At 54.8% G+C, this 18732-nt stretch overlaps 1 protein-coding gene across 4 annotated transcripts; it reads right to left on the reverse strand.

Moving 5' to 3' along the window:
• Positions 1-2311: 2311 nt before the first annotated feature.
• Positions 2312-18267, reverse strand: ZMYM3 (zinc finger MYM-type containing 3). 4 transcript variants are annotated; one of them, XM_023248884.2, is made up of 25 exons: positions 18231-18267; positions 15726-16411; positions 14688-14731; positions 14280-14352; positions 13576-13870; positions 13185-13362; positions 12619-12837; positions 12176-12326; positions 11816-11931; positions 11570-11656; positions 11284-11434; positions 10821-10993; positions 10452-10617; positions 9689-9786; positions 9443-9605; positions 9046-9158; positions 8722-8896; positions 8391-8537; positions 7818-7921; positions 7324-7492; positions 6793-6944; positions 6195-6309; positions 5433-5687; positions 3909-4026; positions 2312-3790 (listed from the first exon to the last, which is right to left on the reverse strand). In XM_023248884.2, the coding sequence occupies exons 2-25, from the start codon at positions 16390-16392 to the stop codon at positions 3598-3600; spliced, it is 4122 nt and encodes a 1373-aa protein (XP_023104652.1). In that variant the 5' UTR covers positions 16393-16411; positions 18231-18267; the 3' UTR covers positions 2312-3597. The 4 variants fall into 4 exon arrangements, with proteins under 4 accessions (XP_023104652.1, XP_006943869.1, XP_004000661.1 ...); XM_006943807.4 differs by lacking the exon at positions 18231-18267 and adding an exon at positions 17812-17864; XM_004000612.6 differs by lacking the exon at positions 18231-18267 and adding an exon at positions 17167-17325 and having other exon boundaries at positions 14280-14346.
• Between the last annotated feature and the right edge of the window lie 465 nt (positions 18268-18732).

The following is an 18732-nucleotide window of genomic DNA, read 5'->3' on the forward strand; positions in this document are numbered from 1 at the left end:
AATATTTTTAATGTTTACTTTTGAGAGACAGCGAGCAGGGGAGGGGTAGAGAGAGGGAGACAGAGGATCCAAAGCGGGCTCTGTGCTGATAGCAGAGAGCCCCATTGCAGGGCTTGAACTCATGAACCATGAGATCATTACCTGGGCCAAAGTCAGAGGCCCAACTGAGTCACCCAGGCACCCCAAGTTCTGGGGATCTAATGTACAGCATGGTTACTATGGTTAACAATATTATATACTTGAAGGTTGCTAAGAGAGTAGATCTTAAACGTTCTCACCCCCCCAAAAAGAGATGGTACTTTGCCATGGGATGGAGGTGTTAGGTAACACTATGGTGGTAATCATTTGCAATATATAAACGTATCAAATCGGCACAGCTCTACACCTTAAACCTATACTATGTTATATGTCAAGTGTACCTCAGTAAAGCCTAAAAAAGAATAAACAGGGGCGCCTGGGTGGCGCAGTCGGTTAAGCGTCCGACTTCAGCCAGGTCACGATCTCGCGGTCCATGGGTTCGAGCCCCGCGTCGGGCTCTGGGCTGATGGCTCAGAGCCTGGAGCCTGTTTCCGTTTCTGTGTCTCCCTCTCTCTCTGCCCCTCGCCCGTTCATGCTCTGTCTCTCTCTGTCCCAAAAATAAATAAACGTTGAAAAAAAATTAAAAAAAAAAAAAAAAGAATAAACACCTCATCTCTTTTCTAAGCCTCAGACCCACATTCCCAACTGCCTAGTATATATGGTAACATCTAGCATCGATTCTGCTCTTTCATATCCATTTTCTCACCTGGGCTTTGCAGCAGTTCTGTGAGAAAGTCAGGGCAGAATATGAATGCGTTTTTTTAATGTTTATTTATTTTTGAGAGTGGGAGGCAGAGAGAGAGAGGGAGACAGAATCCGAAGCAGGCTCCAGGCTCTGAGCTGTCAGCAGGGAGCCCGACGCGGTACTCAAACCCACGAGCCATGAGATCATGACCTGAGCCGAAGTTGGACGCTTAACAGACTGAGCCACCCAGGTGCCTCATGAATGCATTTTTAAGGTGAGGCTCAAAAAGGTAGGCTTGCCCAACTCTCAGTGGCATAGCTAGGATTAGAAACTTCAGTTTGGGTGTTCTTTTTGCTATGTCGCACAGCCCACCACTTGAGTGTTTCGGTAGAAACCCAACATGACCCAAACCTCAACTTGTTACCAACCCCGTTACCCCTACTCCCTGGCAAAAAACATCAACAAAAATAGAACAACCCTGCTCTTGTTTCCCAACTTGGTGAAAGTCATCTCACTCTCCCTCCCAGTTATCAAGGCTAGAAACCTGGGATTCATGCTCAGCGCTTCCCTCTCCTCCAGATCCTATAGCCTTGACCTTTGAAATATCTGAATCCATCTTCCCTTTTCCTTCTTTATCCCCGCAGCCCCCATCAAGGCCCACAGAATCTATCAGCCACACTTCTTACCTGCCCCCCCCCATCCTTTATACTGTTGTGAGGATCTCCTCCCTAAAGCTGCAGATTGCCTGGCTGGAAAACTTCAGCCTCACACTTGGCTTCCCTATGGCTTTGGTTGTACTGGTCCCCCCAACCCCTCCCACTTATTCCCTGAGGCCCCGGTTATATGCCATCGCCCCCAGCGAGCTCACTCAGTTGCACATACATCCCTGTAAACTTGAAATGAATTACCTCCCTATTCTCCCACAGCACTAGATATTTCATTCTGCCTGTCTGACAACTAACTGTGCAGTGGTCTGTCTCCCCTGTAGCCTGGGAGCCTGCTGGGGATAGGACCCTGGTCTCATGAATCTTTGTCTTCTCTGAAGCATGGAATCTTAGGTCCTTCACATAGTAGGTCCTCAACAGATGGCTGTGAAATTGATTTTTCCCCCTCTAAGTATTTGGAAATTTGTTATTAAAAAGGACCATGGGGCACCTGGGTGGCTCAGTTGGTTGGGCGTCCAACTCTTGGTTACAGCTCAGGTCATGATCTCATGGTTTGTGACTCTGAGCCCCGCATCGGGCTCTGCGCCTACTTGAGATTCTCTCTCCTCTCTCTCTGCCCCTCCCCCACTCGCGCTGTCTCTCTCTCTCTCTCTCTCTCTCTCTCTCTCTCAAAATAAGTAAATTTTCAAAAAATGAAAGAAAAATAAAAAGACCATATTTCCTAGTGGATTCATTCAGCGAGGCAGGTAAAAATGATTCTTGAAACTGAGGTGGGACATCTCACTTCTTTACTCCCTTGAGAGTTTGAAGTGGTCTGGCACTGGTCCACTAAGGCCCCCACCTCTCCTGATACCGCTCTCCCTCCCCCAGAGAAGGCAAAGGACAATTTTAACTCTTTATTTGAAACAAACAATTCCAGAGACAGAGGTTAGTTGTGACAACAGCTTCTCACTACAACACAAGGGTGGGCATGGCTCACTGAAGGGACAGGCCAGGCGCCTCAGAACAATATATACAATTTAAACAGTGGCTAAACTGGTAACAGTTATAAAAACACAAAAAGGAGGCTGGGGAACAGCAAAGCCAACAGGGAAAGAACTGGGTACCCCCTTTGCTGGACGCTAATAGTTTTCTGGAACTATGAAGGCAAGATGGGGAAGAGAGATGCAGGCAGTGGGCACAGGACCCATGCCCACAGTTCTTCACCTATCCTTTGACCACACATCCCATCCTGTATGACCCAGGGCCCCCACAGGCTTGGCCTGGCTCTTATGATGGGGGGAGAACACGAGTGGGGAAACCCAGCCCCAATCCAAGTCAGAAGGTAGTTTTTGCCTTGGGAAACTCTGTCCATTGAACTAAAGGGAGGCAGTTACAGAAGGGGGCTAAGCATGTTGACACCATGGCTCATGCCAACCTAAGACGGCAGAGAGCGACAAACACATAAACCAAGGGGACAGGAGTCAGTTCCCCACACTTAGAGTCATCTTCTGCCTTTGAGGGAAAGAAAGCATTTGGAAGTTTTTTAAATGGAGGCACCAAGGGCTGGTGCTTGCAGGGGTGGGGAGGGGGAGTGAGGTGGCGCGGGGATTCCAACAACTAGTTATCTCATGGGAGGGGAAGAGCATCTAAGCTCTGTGGTTTAGGTAAATGGTCCCCTCATTACTGCCATACTTTCTTTCCCGTCGTCCATACAAGACCCTCTAGCGTGGTACCAGGGAAGAGCAAACGGAGGGGATGGGCACAGGGCAGAGAAGGCAGCTGGGTTCTTCCCTTGGCCAAACCTAGGAACAGGAAGCTTTACCTACATGGGATGGGTCAGGAAACCCAAAGCCAACAGGATCACCAGAGCTCTCAACACTCCACCCAGAGTTGGGCCCCCAGGAGAAGGGGTTCACTTTGAAGCATAAAGGAAATGGCCAAGCTGGGTTTTGCCCATCGCTGGGAGACCAGCCCCTGGGTGCAGAGGACTGGGGCCCTGTGGTTGTCAAGTGGTGTGGAAGAAGGTAAGAGCCAGGGGTTCCTAGGGAAGGCAGGGAATGGATGAGTAGAGAAGGGCAGTCAGGGCCCTTCAGGATGAGTAGCATTGGTTCCTGGGCCAGTCGCCCTGTGGGACATGGCCCCAGGCCAGATGTTGGTGTGAAAGACAGACACGGATAGCACATGGGCTCAGTCCAGGTCTTCCTCCCCAGGACGACCCAGCTCCTCGTAAATCTCACGCACAGCCAGAATGCGATTGAGCATACTCTCCAACATGCTGCGGTCCATGGGGATCACGGAATACCAGAGAGGTGACTCGGCGATGCAGGACCGCTCAGGTTGCAGGTAGAACACATCGTTGCGAGTCCGGAGGCTTTCAGGGCTATAATAGTGGCGAGGTGGGTGGGGGGAGGGGTGGGAGGACAGAGATCAATTACCAGGGCAAAGTAGATTCCCTGGGTCCTCATGCTAATGCCACGCCTGCAAAGCTTCCAACTCACCATTTTGAGAGATAGAATTCGTAGAACTTGACGGGGCAGCGGAGGGGATTCATACGGTTCTCACGCTGCTCTAAGATAGGAGCTTCTTCTTCTCTCTTCCGTTTCCCAGGGCCCGTGTCTGCAGATGAAGCAAATGACCCAGAGTCATTACAAGCACAGCCTCAATGAACCACTTCCAAGAGCACAGTCCAGGGCACAGGGGGAAGGCCTCAGGACACCAAATACAGTCTCACAGAGAAATAAAGGCAGAAGAAGGGTCGGTCAGTCTCCCCACGTCAAGCAAACAGGTCCTGTGACAGCGGGGGGGGGGGGGGGAGTTGTTCTGTGGGACTCCCTGGTTCTCACTGCCAAGGTCTCCCTTTATAATCTCCCCAAAATGATTTCCTGAAGACATCATCTCAGAAGCTTTGCATGCATAGTGACAAAACAGACCCTATGGCAAGGCTGGGCTAGCCTTCCGGGACAGGGAAACAGCAATGGTCCCAGCCCCCAGTACCTCAGCCCAGGCAGAGGCTCAGGTCCAGAGAAGAGACTTTGGGAACCGCACTCAGATGGCACGGGACTCCAGGGCCAGAATGGAAACCAAGGTGCAGTTTGTCACACCCAGCAGCACAGAACCAGGGAAAGCCTCTTATTCACCCTGTCAACTCTCCCCCACAGTTGAACACACCCAGCAGCTTCCTACTTGTCTACCATCCACCCCAAGAAAGTACATTGCCTTGAAAGGAGGAAAGTCACCAGGCGCCTGGGTGGCTCAGTCAGTTAAGCATCCAACTTCAGCTCAGGTCATGATCTCACAGTTCAGGAGCTGGTGCCCCACGTTGGGCTTTCTGCTGTCAGCCCAGAGCTTACTTCGGATCCTCTGTCTCCCTCTTTCCACCCCTTGACTGCTCACTCTCTCTCTGTCTCAAAAATAAATAAACCTCTAAAAAAAAAAGACTGAGCTTTAAAAAAAAAAAAAAAAAAGAGGGGCACCTGGGTGGCTCAGTCAGTTAAGCATCCGACTCTTGGTTTTGGCTCAACTCATGATCTCATGGTTCATGAGTTCGAGCCCCACATTGGCCTCTGAGCTGACAGTGCAGAGCCTGCTTGGGATTCTCTCTCTCCCCCTCTCTCTGCCCCTCTCCCACTCACATTGTCTCTGTCTTTCTCAAAAATAAACAAATAAACTTAAAAAAAGGTCACAAAGAAATATTTCTTTAAAAATAAGTAAATAAAAGAAAGAGAAAGAGAAAAAAAGAAAAAGAAAAAGAAAAAGAAAAAGAAAAAGAAAAAGAAAAAGAAAAAGAAAAAGAAAAAGAAAAAAAGGAGGGGAGCAGGATACAGGCAGCTGAGTGACCTCCTATTTCTGCAAGAGCCACTGCCTAGCAGATTGCAGGACTGGCTATTTTCGCCTTTTTGGCAAACACAGGAATGGAAGGGGTAGGGAAGACAAGGAGAGGGCCAAGCCAGCAGTCATGGAGGGGCCTGAGAGGGGAAAGCAGGGAGGGGGAAAGATAAAGGGGTCGGGGGATAGCCTCGTACCTCGCCCTTTCCTCTGGCGGACGGGGGCATAGTAGCGGATGCTCACCACCTTGGTGGTGCCCCGAGGGGTGGTACACTTGCGGGACTGCCGCACCACGTTGGTGAAGGAGAGCTGCATGTGTTCCTCGGCTGTCTGGAGCCCAAAAAACTTAGTGTTGAAGAACATGAGGGTGTTGAGGAGGACAAAGGGTGAGTAGACCCCGAGCTGCTTACACTCCCACAGGTGCTCTTCCTCCACGCGGGAGAACACCGTATCTGCAATGGTCAAGGGGGAGACGCCAGTCAGGAGTGATCAAACACCCCCACCCAGCCACTTCCGATCCCAGACGCCCCGCTCACGAGCATTTCCCACCCCATCGCTGGCCAGTAAGTGACAACTGCACAGAGAACGCAGACACCCTGCTACAGTAGACAGTGAACTGGGCTTTTTAAATGGTTTCCACTTGCATTTGGAGCTTCTCTTACCACCCTCGAGTTACAGGCAGGGAGATGTAAACCCCAAGGAGTCCCACAGTGCCTTCTCTTCTTTCTTCACTCACCACCAAAACCCAAGCCACCTTTTTCAGACCTAGACCTAGGTCGTGTTCAAGGATGGGGGCTCTGGCCCCTCTAGCTCTCAACCCCGAGGCCCCCCCAGGGATGTAACCCCTGCCCTCAGACACTTTGTGGAGAGTGGCAGACCAAACAGCCCAGGACTCTTGGAACGGTGTACTGAAAGCATGGAGAAGAGGGCAGAGGGGTTGCAAGGTCCCTGTCCCTTACTGTTGGGGAGGAGTGTGGGCTGCCAGGTACTCAGAGACTTGTTGAGTTCTTGAACGAAAGTCAGGTAGTAAAGGTCTGTGAAAATGTTCACCATTCGATTGTTTTCCAGCAAGTACTGAAGAAAGAAAAACATGCACAGAAAGCTAGACTCTAGGTTCTGGAGGAAAGACGTGATGCCAAAGGCCCCGAGCATGGCAACCTCGGTAATGAGGAGGCAATGGGAAAGCGCTGCTTGATTAGGTGACCCAGAGTGCTTTTCTCCAGGGATACCCCCCCCCACTCTGAGATACCGGGGCCCTGCTGGAAGAGGAGGAAGTTTGGGGAGCTGTGTTGTCACTGGTTCTTCACAAGCCCAGCCTCCTTCGTCAGACAACATGCGGCTGACCTCTTGCAGGGGAAACTACACATCACCCCGCCACCCAAAGAGTTCAGCTCTACCCATCTTTCCCTTCCTAGAATGGTTCTGGAGGATTACCAAGGGGACCTGCTCAGGGTAGGAGGCAGGGTGAGGAACAGGGGCCGGGACAGAGTCATTTACGGTGGGATCCTGCCTGCTATGTTGAGAGTGACAGCAAGCGAGGCGGCGTGCCAGGGATACCTGCTGGATGCCGAGACACAGATAGTAGATGCTGTCAGGTTCGTATCGTTCACCGTTGGGTCGAGTGATTTCTCTCACAAACTGGGCCAGACCGTAGTTGAGTTCAGCAGCTGAGCAGGCCAGAATATCCTCTTTGATACGCATAGGTTTGGCTGTAGTGATACACAGTGGAGGTAGATGGGATTAAGAGAACTCCATGTGGAGAATTTCATTTAGCTCCATCATTAATCCCTTCATCCCTTAGTGCATCCAGCTCCAGAACAAACCCACCCATTACAAAAAAAAAAATCCCTCAGCCTTTAAACCTAGACAGCCTCTCCCCTTATTTTGCAACTCCTCCCCATCTTCACAGGACACCCTTCGGTGATCACGGCCTTATCACCCCTAGACATCCTCACATCCTCAGCTGAACTGCAGCTCTGGCCCTCCTCCTCTCCCCACATCGAGGGGGCCCTGTGTTTTAGGTAAATGGGTGGGGGCCCCTCCCCTGAGCACGGGGTACCTTCCTCCCCACCCCCACCCCATACTTACGGCCAAAGCGCAGTTCATCCCCCTTGCTGGTTTCTCCATTGGCATATTTTGACTGCACCCAGCACTTCCAAGCATTGACACCATATGAATAGTTGAGTCCAGTACAGCTAGGCTGGCTGCTCATGGAATCCCGGGAACAGCTCTCCGAAAGCACCAGCCGCTTTTGACCCTGGAGGGGAAGAGAAAGGAAAGGGGTGGCAGAAGCAGGGCCAGGGGCACCACGGAAGCCAGTCAGGATAGTATTGACCACTGGGGAAGCAAGGGCCTGATGTAAGAATGCAGCGAGCTTCCACAGCACAGAGCCCCAGAAATGGCCCTGGTGACCTCGTGAAGAGAGAAAGTGTGGCTATTTCTTGGTACTCACAGTGGCAGACAACGGAGGTTAGGAAAGTCAAACTAAGGCCACCGGCTTGACTACAAGAGCCGCCTCCACCCCCCCAAAAAAAACTCTTTGAGCCTCCTCCTTCTGTGGATTTAGCAGCCCTGGCCCTCACCTTCCTCATGGTGCGGGGAAGGTCTTGTTCAGTAGACACATCCTCGGGCCCTACCAGGCCACAATCAAAGAGGAAGTCTACACTTGGGTTAATGTCCAGAGGGTCTGTTAGAGAGGAAAGGAGGAAGAAATCAATTTTTTTAAGATCTCAACCCTGTGGTCCTCACACCCTACCCCTGCCACTTGGCCACTTGACTGGAGATGAGACTCCTATACAGCCTTACTGTACTCGGTAGGAAGCAGCAAAGCTGTACCAAGAACACGCTCCGAGGCACATAAATGCAAAAACTCACAATGATGGGAATGTTCGTAACGCTACCGAGCTGCATGCTTAAACACGGTTAAGATGATAAATTTTATGTTATGTGTTCTGCCGCGATTAAACAAAAGCTAGACACAACTGCAAAACACTGCGCCTGTCCCGGTATCTCTAGCACTAGTCCCTGTGAGAACCTTCTGTCACAGGGTCACAAGGAGCACTGTTTTGGGGTCATGCTCAGATCACAAGGGACACTTCATGCCTCTCGGCACAAATGCTACTGCACCCAGTGGACACACTTCAAGTCCCACTCACTCTTGGGGAAGTCCGCCTCCAAGTCTTGCCCAGGCTCATCCAAGACATTGGCCATCTTGACGGCCATGGCCAGGACATCATCTCTAGCTGGCCCAAACAGGTCACAGTCTTCCAGAAGCCCCTCTGCACTCTGGTTGCTCACAAGATCTGGGGGACAGGGAAGGTGGCTTGGTCACTGCAGCTCCTGCCTAGCACCCTCACAGGCCTTCAGGGGCTAATCCCAACTACTCCCCAGTCCTTCTAAGGCACCAAGATTACCACACTCCTCCCCCTTAGGCTGACACAGGCCAGTAGCACCCTGTCTCCCTCATCACCACCCCCCATGGCGTACCACAAAGGTCAGATGAGGCCTTGTCTAACTCCTCAGCCTCTGCAATCATTTCTGCCATAGCCAGGATGTCGGCCTCCAAGGGGTTGGAAGGGATCTTCACCTTCAGCTCCTCAATGGTCTCCACAATCTTGTCTGTGCTCTCCAAGGTGGTGGGCAGGAACATGGGCACAGGCACCTGGAGGCAGGAATCCCAACTGAACACCAACAACCACCCCAGCGAATGAGAGGGACAGCTGATGAGACTAAGGGGGGGGAGGCGGGGAACATAGGTCTCAATCCTGAAAGGGTAAAGGAGACCACACCAGGAAGGGCAGGGAAACTTACCGGGATGGGCATGGAGAAAGGCACCGGGACTTTCTGGCAGTACAGATGCATAGGCACTGGCACAAAGATGGGCACTGGGATGGGCAGCACTATCACCTGTGGCTTCCACTCTTCTGTTGACAAGAAAGGGGTCTTCTCAGAGCCTCTGCTAGATGTACCACATCTGGCCCAGAGCCTGACGCTTGCCTGTCCCCCTCTACCCCAAAAGCTCTAACACGTGCTCAGTGTCACAAAACTGCCCTAGAACCAGAGGTTGAGAGACAACTCGAGAATTCTGGGACAACCATGTGCACAATGCTTCAGCCATCTCATAAACCCCCTGTCCAGTTCCCAGGCACGGGGCTGGAGGCCTAGGACTATGGAATGTAGCCTGGGATGTCTAGGTACCCTGGCTCACCTGTTTGACTCCCTTTGGACTTCATCTCCACCTTGCAGGAGACCCCCCGATTCTGCATCAGTGGTTTACACATGGCCGCTTTGTTTTTGCGGGGTGTTGCTGGGGGTGGCGGGGGTGGAGGAGGGGTGGAAGCAGCGGGAGCCGATCGGGTCTTGGCAGGGATCTGCAGAGACCAAGGAATGTTAGAGCTGCCAACCAGCATACCCTCCTCTGAGGCCATCCCCCCCCCTTGGCTTCTGCCCTGACCTTGCCCAGATTCCCATTTTCCTCTGGGGTCTTCACTGTACTGCTGTTCTCCACTTTGGTTTGAGATGGTGCCTGAGGCTTCGACTCGGGAGACTGACCTATAGATCAAAACAAATGAATGCTCTCATCTGAGGAACTTGCTCTCCGCTCTCCTCATCCCCATTCCACAAGAGCTCCATTGAAAGGCACACTAGATGCAAATGGGAGATCTAGAATATCCCCTCCTCACCAACCCCCATCCTTAGATGTAGTCTTCTCTAGGCCCCAGCAACACTGGCCAAGAAGGTTCTTTGCTCCTGGCTGCCAAGAAGACCAAAAGACAGTTCCCCCAATGACGCACAATTGGAGACCTTCCACTCAGATGACCCTCGGAAGTTTGGTACCCCTGAAGCAGTGGAGAGACTGAGGTGACATTCTAGAAACAATAGTCTTCGGTCTCCTCAAAGGTAGAGCTTATGCCGACACTTCCAGCTCTCTGAAAATTAACCACAGCCCCCCACATGCCCCATCCCACCTGGGTCAGTGTCCATCCCCTCAAAACACATCCTTTATACAGTTCGAGTAGACTCGAACTCTAGGGACCTTGAAACAAGGCTCCCCCTAGTACCCGCACAGTCCAGAAGCTGAAAAAGAATATAGTACAAGGAGCTCTGTCTGGCCAAGGATGAGGTGAAAGCAAGAGAGAAGGGAGAGAGGGGCTGGGCCTAGGGTGAAAAGGGTCCAGGCCAGTGCTAACAGAGCGTGCCCCCTGCCCAGCACTCACTGTTCAGGAGGCTCTCAGGCCCGCTCTGGGTATCCAAGTTGGGTTGGTTCTGCTGGCTGTAGAAGCGCAGCAGACACTGTTGGTTGCAGAAATGACGGATCTGCCCACGCCAGTGGATGGTCTCCAGCAGCTTCCCCTGGCGCTTACAGGCGTGGCACCGGGCGGCCTGGGGGGCGTCAACAGGACAGTCAGACCTGCCTCCCTAAAGTGGGCTGGGCCCTTTGCCCTGGGAGAGGCCGTGCTGCTCCCTTCAGAAGTCGGGCCAACCAGAGCCCCCTCCCTGGAGATCGGCCCGCACCCTGAGGCCAGTGTAACAGCCTGTGCCCCTTGGCGCCCCTTCCCTCCTTTCCAGTGTCCTGCCCCCCTTACCTTGCAGTACCACAGCAGGTACTTGCTCTTACAGTCCTCACTGCAGAAGTCCCAGGTGCTGCCATCCAGCTGCTCGGTGACTCCACGCTGGCAGGTCTGGGAGCAGTAGGTACAAGTGATACAGCACAGCCCCAGCTTCTTGGTGAAGTCCTGTTTGTACAGCAGCACACAGCCTGGGAAGAGGGCAAGAGGAGAGAGTCCAGAGACCCAGAGATCACCATGGCCAGGAGGCCCAACCTTTCCAAGGTGGTCCACCTAAAACCTCCACCAGCCTCTCGTACCTTGAAGCCTCTGGATGGACAGAGAGACAGACGGAGGGGGAGGGGATGGGAGGAGGACAACACAGTGACCAGAGGACCCCCGACCGCCCCCCAAGTGCCACATTGCAAGCCCTCCTCCTTACCCCACCACCCTCTCTGGCTGGAAGTTTCAGGCCCTTCTGCGCCTTTCCCCACCTCCTTACCTTCGCTGCAGAAGCTCTTCTCCACCCCACTGAACCGGAGTTTCTCATGCAGGAGTTTCTCCTGCCGGCAATGCTCACACTGGGACACCACACCCCGGAGCCGCTTGAAGTCCTCGCAGCAATCTCGGCAGCAGAACTGGAACACCTGGTCCTGAGATGAGGGGCACAGGGCGGGGAGGACAGAGCTGTGACATCCCGATCTGGCGAGAGCCAAGTGGAGGGAAGGCCCCCTTCAGACAGCTGTCCGGTCTATGTGGCAGGATGTCGGCGGGGGTGGGGATCTTACCTGCCAGTCCAAGACCTCAGGCTTGCCACTGAAGAGGCTGTGGCAGTAGTGACAGCTCAGGTGAATGCCCCCCTCAGGGCTTGTGCGCTGGAGGGAAGGAAGACAAGTAAGGGAGGTGTGTGGGGGCAGTGGGGAGGGGGGGGTCAGGCTCGTTCTTAGTTCTGCCCGGGCCTACCTGCCCCAACTCTCATACCCTCTCTGTGTCACCACACCCTTCTTTCATCCCTGGTCCAGGGTTTGGAGTACCTGGAACTTGGTCCAGCAGCTGGGGCTGCAGAACTGGTAGACTGTGCGATCAACCTTGTTGTAGTAACAGGGGTCAGAGAGGCTGCGGCGGCAGAAGCTGCAGGGTCGGGGAGGGCCTGGGGCACAGAGAGAAAAGGAGAAAGAGAGAGAGAGAAAGAAAGAGAGAGAGAGAGAGATAGAGAAGGAGAGAGAGAGAGAGAGAGCACACAGAAGGTGTAAGGCAGTGCAGAGATGGAACAGGAAATCCATGGGAAGATGTGGTCGGGGCTGAGGTTGGGCAGCAGGGATCACTTTAGAAGGGAGTACGGGAGGTAGAAGGAAGGCCAGCAGGGGTCTCAGAGAAGAGGGCTTTGCACCTACCAGTGAGCCCTGCCTGCTTCACTTTGTAAGAGGTGGTACAGCACAGGGTACAGAACAAGCTGGTCTTGCCATTACGATCCACATGTGATAGCATCTCAAAGTTCTTACACAGGGTCTTGCACCAGACACATGGGTACACACGTGTGTTTTTCTGTGAGGATGGGGAAGGAGAGGCTGAGGCTGGATTTGTCCCTTCGCTTTTATTTGTTAAATTTTTTAAAACATGAGATATTTCAGGCATACAAAAAAAGGGTAGATGATGATATAACAAAGACCTGTGTATCCACCAGCCAGCTTCAAAAATAAAACATAACAGATACAATTGAAACCCCCTTTATTTGTTTTATTCTTCCCAACCCTCGACCCATCAGGCACCTTTATTTGTCACCCAGGAACCGCACCCCCGTCCACAGCCCTCTAATGCACTACTCCCTCGGCCCCACCTTCTTGTACGCCCCCAAGCAGGTTGTGTTGCAGAACCGCTTTTGTTGGCCCTCGTGGAAGAGGAGCTCAGGGCCAGGGCTCCCGGTCTTGGTGTAGATGTAAGCCCCACACTGGTCACAACAGTTGGTTTTCAGTCCCTTGTTGGCCCGGAATTTGGAGAAGCAAGAATCGCTGCAGAGCCGGTGCACCACGCTGCCGTTGCTGACCTCGTGCAGGACCTGCCGTACACACACACACCCTGAGCCAGGGCCTGGGCACCACCACCCACCCTGAAGCAAGGACGGCCCGCCCCACCTCACCCTAGACCTTCACAGCACACAGTGGGCCCAGGGACCCCCCAACCTGCACATCGGGCTGCCGACTTGATGGTGAGGTCCCGGGAGGCAAGGAAGGCCGGCTGCATACATCCTGGAGAAGCTCTATCCTTGAATATGCTCCCTCACGATGGCTGCCCTTCCTCCCCACTCCCCTCTTCCACAGGGCCTGGCCCCTGCAGCCCCAGGATGGCAGGGGCAGGTCAGGGCTAGCCAGGCTCTGCAAATCAGCCCCCATCGAGCTTCCTCACCTCTCCAGTCTTCTGGCATATGCTGCAGCGAGTGGCGTCGGCAGGATCCCCAGACTGTGGGATTGGGCGCTGCTGCTGGGCCTCGTACAGGGAGAGACAGACGGATGTGCAGAACTCATGGAAGGAGCCTCCTGAACCAGTCTGTGCCACAACCGAGTCCTTGGTGTTCCAGATCTCCCTGCAGGTGGAAGCAGGTTGGAATGTTCACTCAGTACCATCCTCTTGTTTCATCAGCTCCCACCCCTCCGCAGGGATCGATGACCACAGGGCCGAGTAATCTCGGACCCTCCTCCCAGTTCCACTCTGCTAGCTTCTTGCCCACAGTCCCCGGATCACTAGTTACTCCCGGCCTGATCCCTGCCCTCCCTGCACCCTGGGGACCTTCACGTACTTCTTGCAGAAGGTACAGGTCTTTTTGCCCGAAGGCTTCTTAGAGAAAGTGGTGAGACAGGATGAAGAGCAGAAGAGCTGAGGCAGCCCCTTGCGCTGGTAGGCGGTCTGCCCCTTCTGCAGTGGCGTCCGGCAGTGAGCACAGGTCATCTTGGTGCCTACTGCAGAGCGCCCGGCCCTTTGTGCCACGCTTGAGCGTAGGGACATGCGAGGGGAGCGCCGGGGCCGGAATGGCACAAAGTCCTCATCATTGGGGTCATCTACCATGGCATCAGAATCCTCATCTGACACTGGAACTGTGGAAGTGGGGGCACGGACCATGAGCAAAAGCTACTGGACCAGCTCTCCTCTGACCAACGGGCAGCTCAGCAGATACTGGCTCCTCGGATGAGCCCCATCCCCCTAGTTATTTCCTCTGCGCCCCCACCCGCATCATGCTGGCATCTTAAGCCACTGGTGGCACTCTCCCTGGGAGGGCCCAGGAGGGCTCTGAGTGAGAAGATTCAGGACAGGGATGGCATGGCTGAAACAGGAAACTCCATTCTCGCTGCTGTTGTTTTCAATTTCCCCCACTGCCCCTGGTTCCCATGCCAACCCACAGCAGAGATAGGCACTTCACACTCTGCAGGGCGCAGCACTATGGGAGCCAGGAGATCTGTGGCCCGCCACATCCCACTCGGTCACACTTCCTCAAGTCCTACTCACTGCTCTCAGTGGAATCCACAACCTCGGGTTTTGGAGGCTCTACTCTTCTAACGCGCTCGCTTCTCTTCTGCACCTTGGAAACATGGGAGGGGAGGAAAGCTGACACCAGGGGCAGGCTAAAGGGCCTGCTGTACTGGTGCAGGGTGTGGGGGGGTACAGAGATGGGAGGGGGAAGGGAGAGTAGGGACCCTCAGCCCAGGACTGAGAGGAGGGGAGAAAAGGAGGCTGGACTTTCTCCTTAAGAAGCAGGAGACACAAGAGCTCCCCCACCCACCCCCCGCCCGCTTCCTCCTAACTCTCCTTGCACAAGCCCTCCCCAGAACAACATCTGGGAGGGAAAATGAAGGGTCTGTCCTTCCCAGAGCTATAGGGGGAACCAGACTCCTTCCAGTCCCCTCCCCCCCTCACCCTCTCAGGCGGCTTCTCACTCGCCTTCCCAGTCAGGCCATCTCCTGCAAAGGAAGCAGAAAACAGCCTAAATCTTGAGCTTGCCCTCACCACCCCCCTCTCTGGCCCAACCTCCGTGCCTCCACTCCTGGGGAAGAACATACTCAAAACTGAAAGGGAAAACTCAAGTGCCTGTGGCTTCTTGGGGCCCCTCTCAGGGTTACCTCAAGCTCTGTTCTAAGGGAGGGGAGGGGGCAGCTATTCTCCATTAAAAAAAAAAATCTTAGCCTTCCCCCCAGCCTCTGTCCCAATCATTGGGAGTTAAGGAAACACAGATAACAGGTCTTTCATCAGAGAACTTATATAGTTCACTGACAACAAATGCAAGCACCCAAAGGTAGCAAAGGGAAAAGGAAGCATTATGTATGGAGAGGTTCCCCTGGACTCAGGTGGTTATATAAGCCCCAAGACCCTGGTCACAACCTGGGAGAGGCACACCACTAGGCAGAAAGAGGGGGGAAATCAGAGACTCTCAAGCCCAGGCTCTTCCTCCCCTATCAGAGACACAATTCCAGGCCCTGCATTTCTACCATTCCCCTGAAATCACTATGCTGTTGGTGGCTCCAGAACCTAGTTATCATTCATCCAACCCAGAAACCCCACTCTCTTCTAGAACAAAACAGCTGGAAAGATCTTAGCACCAAGAAGCCTGGTGTCCTCTCCAAATTGTAAAGAAAGGACCCTGGCACAACAGCCCCCTGGGGGTAAGAAAAAGGGAACCTCTCCCAACAAATCCACTCTTCCCAACCCACCCCCTGAAACCTCCCCCCTATTACCCTCCCATAGCCACTGAGCTGCCTCCCTACCCCTACTTTCCTTAATCTTCATCACAGCCCCTCGTCCTCCCGTCCAAGCTCCCAACTCCTTCTCCATACATATCCCTACTCTTGTCTGTCCACCCTCTTCCCCCTCCCTTACGCTTTCCCCAGACACACAACCACCCCTACTTACCCCTACCCTCTCCCCAGCCTGGATTCTCCAGCTGATTAGGTGACCTACCTGGCAAGGATGGGTGTGCAGGAGGGCTAGGGCCCCCAGGTTTGGTCTGAGAACTGTTGATTCCATCCCCCAGAGTCTCTCCCACTGAAGGGCTGGGGGGACCATTTGGGCTCTGTGGCTGCCCTTGGGGAAGCTCCTCCTCCTGCCCAGGGGAGCCCCTTCTCCCTGTAGCTATGTTGGTGGTCTCCTCCTCTTCAATATGGGGGGGCTGCAGTGTTATTGGCGAATCTGGAGCCAAAGGCTCTAGTAACCCCTGTGGTGAAGAGGGATTTGCCCCAGCCCCTGGCTCAGGTGGTACCACCTCAGGAGTCTGGCCCCCTGGTCCAGGCTCTAGGGTCTGATCTCCTGCATCCCAAGCAAGGGTCCCCTCAGGACCATGGTCCACCTCTGGGGGAGAGGGGGCTTTATAGAGCAGCCCCCCCAGCCCCAGCAGCTCAGTGGCTCCATCCAGGACTCCAGGGTCTTTTTCCAGGCCAGCAGGGGCATCAAGCAGGTCCAGGGCTCCTGAGGATGGAGAAGGGCCAGGGGGCGCCCATCCTCGAGTTGGGGCAGTCTGGGATTCCAGTAGATCTTCTCCAAATTCCATGTCTACTGGAAGGTCTCCAGCCAGGGGCTTCTCTGGCAGGGTCAATGGGTCAAACGGACTGGGAAAGTCACTGGGGTCCATGAGGATGACTGGATATGGGCTGTAGATTAGGGGTAGAAGAAGGGGCAAAAGAGGTGGTCTTCGCCAGAATTCCTTCTTATATAGGTTCTGAGACACACCCCATCACCCACTTGGATTTCTCATGAACAGCCCCCACCACACCGACAAGCATTTCCACTGGCTCTAGTCCCAATGACCACTCCCCCCCATACAGCGCCCCCTGTGGGGAGAGGCGTTCCCCGCCCTGGCCCCGTGCCCACACTAGCCAGGCAGTCGGTCGTTCCACCCTCCCGCCTGCCCCCGCCACCCCACTGCAACTCCCAGTTCCCCTCCCCCTCTACCTTTCACTCCCCCCCCAACTCGGGCTGAACGCCCCCCTTAGAGTCTCCTAGGGCTGTTGCCACCAAGAGCCTTTCCCACCCCCGCGATCTCAGTTCTTATCTCCTCCCCTCTCTCCCAGAGCCCCTCAGCTCCCCAGTCTTTACCCACCCTGTCTGGCCCCACCCCCCCTCCCCGCGTTGCAAGGTCCTCCCCTCAGCCCTTCCCTCGCCCCCACAAACTGCCCTTCCTAACCCCTCCCCCCAGTTACCTTTCAGGGTCGCCCACTTCCTCAGCCCCGTTCCCCCTTCCTATTGCTCCCCCAGTCCTCCTTCTCCTGTTGCCCACCCCCCACCTCAGGCATTTACAGGAAGACATTTTGGAGCTACGATCTCTCCTTAGACCCCCCCCCCCTTCCTGGCTACGGCGAAATCCCGCCTGCAGGTTCGGTTCGGCTTGATCAGGCCCGACCCCTACCTGCGGCAGGGTTAGTGTACCGGCTACAAGCCTAGAACTGCAGACAGCGACGGCCCCGCGCTCCTTCTCCACCTCCCTCCCTAGCAGCCGGGACAGGGGTCGCGGCCCCTTTAAATGGCAGCGCCGCTCACAGAGCCCAGCGCTCTGCACCAGGCGGGCGGGCGGCGCCAGCAACCAACCCCATTGGCTGGCTCGTGGAGGGGGCTCGCGAGACAGCGCCGGCCCCCGGCGCGAGACTCCCAGCCCAGTGGCCGCCTGGAAATTGCGGAGTGGAGCGTAGTCGTTGGAGATGGAGCTTGAGCCCCCGCCCGGGGCCCCGTTAGTTGAGGAGGAAAAGCTAGCCTCTGGAGCTTTGAAGCCCGCCCTCGGGAAAGGCGGCACCCCCTCTCCACGGAACGGCAGAGTACACTAACCCACAAAAAATACATCTACGCACCTGCTTCTCTTACCTGGCTCAAGAGTCTTCTCCCCTTCCCCCCCCACCCCGTCACACCCGTGCCCGCCCTACCTCCTGGAGCCCACTCTACCCGTGATCCCCTCCTCTCATTCAAATGGTTCCCGGTCCCCTCCCCCTCCCCGTGTCTCTCCTCGCTTCCCACTCGTGTTCAACCCCCCAGCGTCCGCCCCCCCCCCGACAGTCCCTACCTACGCCATGCAGCAGGCGCCTGCCAAGATTACCCTCCCCCCAACCCCACCTCTCCGGGGCCCGCCCCCTGGGAGACTGTTGGGGTAATGAGTGACAGCGGAGTAGGGGGGGTAGGCAGGGACCCAGCCCTCACGTGCCCCTCCTTCCCTTGTCTGCAGCCTTGGGCTCCCCTAACCATTCTGAATGTCATAGTTGTGGGGTGTCTTAGGCTTGGTTTCCAGCCACCCAGGGCGGGTTAAATGGCTCTGGCTCAGTGACAACGCCTATGCAGTAACCGTTACTGCCTGATGACCCCAAAACCAGGCCCCGCAAAGACACTCCCCCACTCCCTCAACGGTCTTAGGGTAAGTTCTGGGATCTTCTCCCAGAGTCTTCCAGCAGGAGCTCCCTGCCTTATCTCTACAGTAGTTTTCCTCACCAAGGCCGAGAGCTGTGTTTCCTCCTCTCTCTCTCTCAGCCCCTCTCTTCCTCCCTCCCTCCTTCTGTCCTTGTCAGTCTCTTTCCTCCTCCTCCTTCTCTCTCTTTCTCTCTCTCTCTGCCAGTCTCTTTTTGTCTCAGTCTCAGTCTCTGTCTCCGGTCCCTCTGCCTCTCGTTTGCACGAGCACGCACGCGCGCGCGCGCACACACACGCTTTTCCCTGTCCCTCCCTCCCTCCACTCCCGGATGGTCCTTAGCGTGTGGGTGTGGCTGAGGGTGAAGCTTGAGAAGTGGGGGAGGGGGAGGGGGCACTAGCGTTAGGCCTACTGGTTTAAAAAATATGTATATGTGTGCCAGGATCCTTCCTCAGTCCCCATTATAGTTAGTGCACTTTGCAGTCTCTGCCCCCTACTTTCCTCCTCCAACCCCTAAGGGCTGGAGAGCTTCTAGTGTCTGAGATACTGGAGGAGGCTTAGGCTGGAGGGGAGTCCTGCCACAGATTT

The sequence above is a fragment of the Felis catus genome, chromosome X (genome assembly GCF_018350175.1).
Source record: "Felis catus isolate Fca126 chromosome X, F.catus_Fca126_mat1.0, whole genome shotgun sequence".
Lineage (NCBI taxonomy): Eukaryota > Metazoa > Chordata > Mammalia > Carnivora > Felidae > Felis > Felis catus.

Excerpts from the sequence above, each read along its gene's own strand:
- ZMYM3 (XM_023248884.2), bottom strand. The coding sequence starts at position 16,392 with ATGGACCCCAGTGACTTTCCCAGTCCGTTTGACCCATTGACCCTGCCA. Across the intron at positions 8,897-9,045 it reads CTTTCTCCATGCCCATCCCG|GTGCCTGTGCCCATGTTCCT; the intron begins GTAAGTTTCCCT and ends TCCTGCCTCCAG. Across the intron at positions 4,027-5,432 it reads CCGCCAGAGGAAAGGGCGAG|ACACGGGCCCTGGGAAACGG; the intron begins GTACGAGGCTAT and ends CTTCATCTGCAG.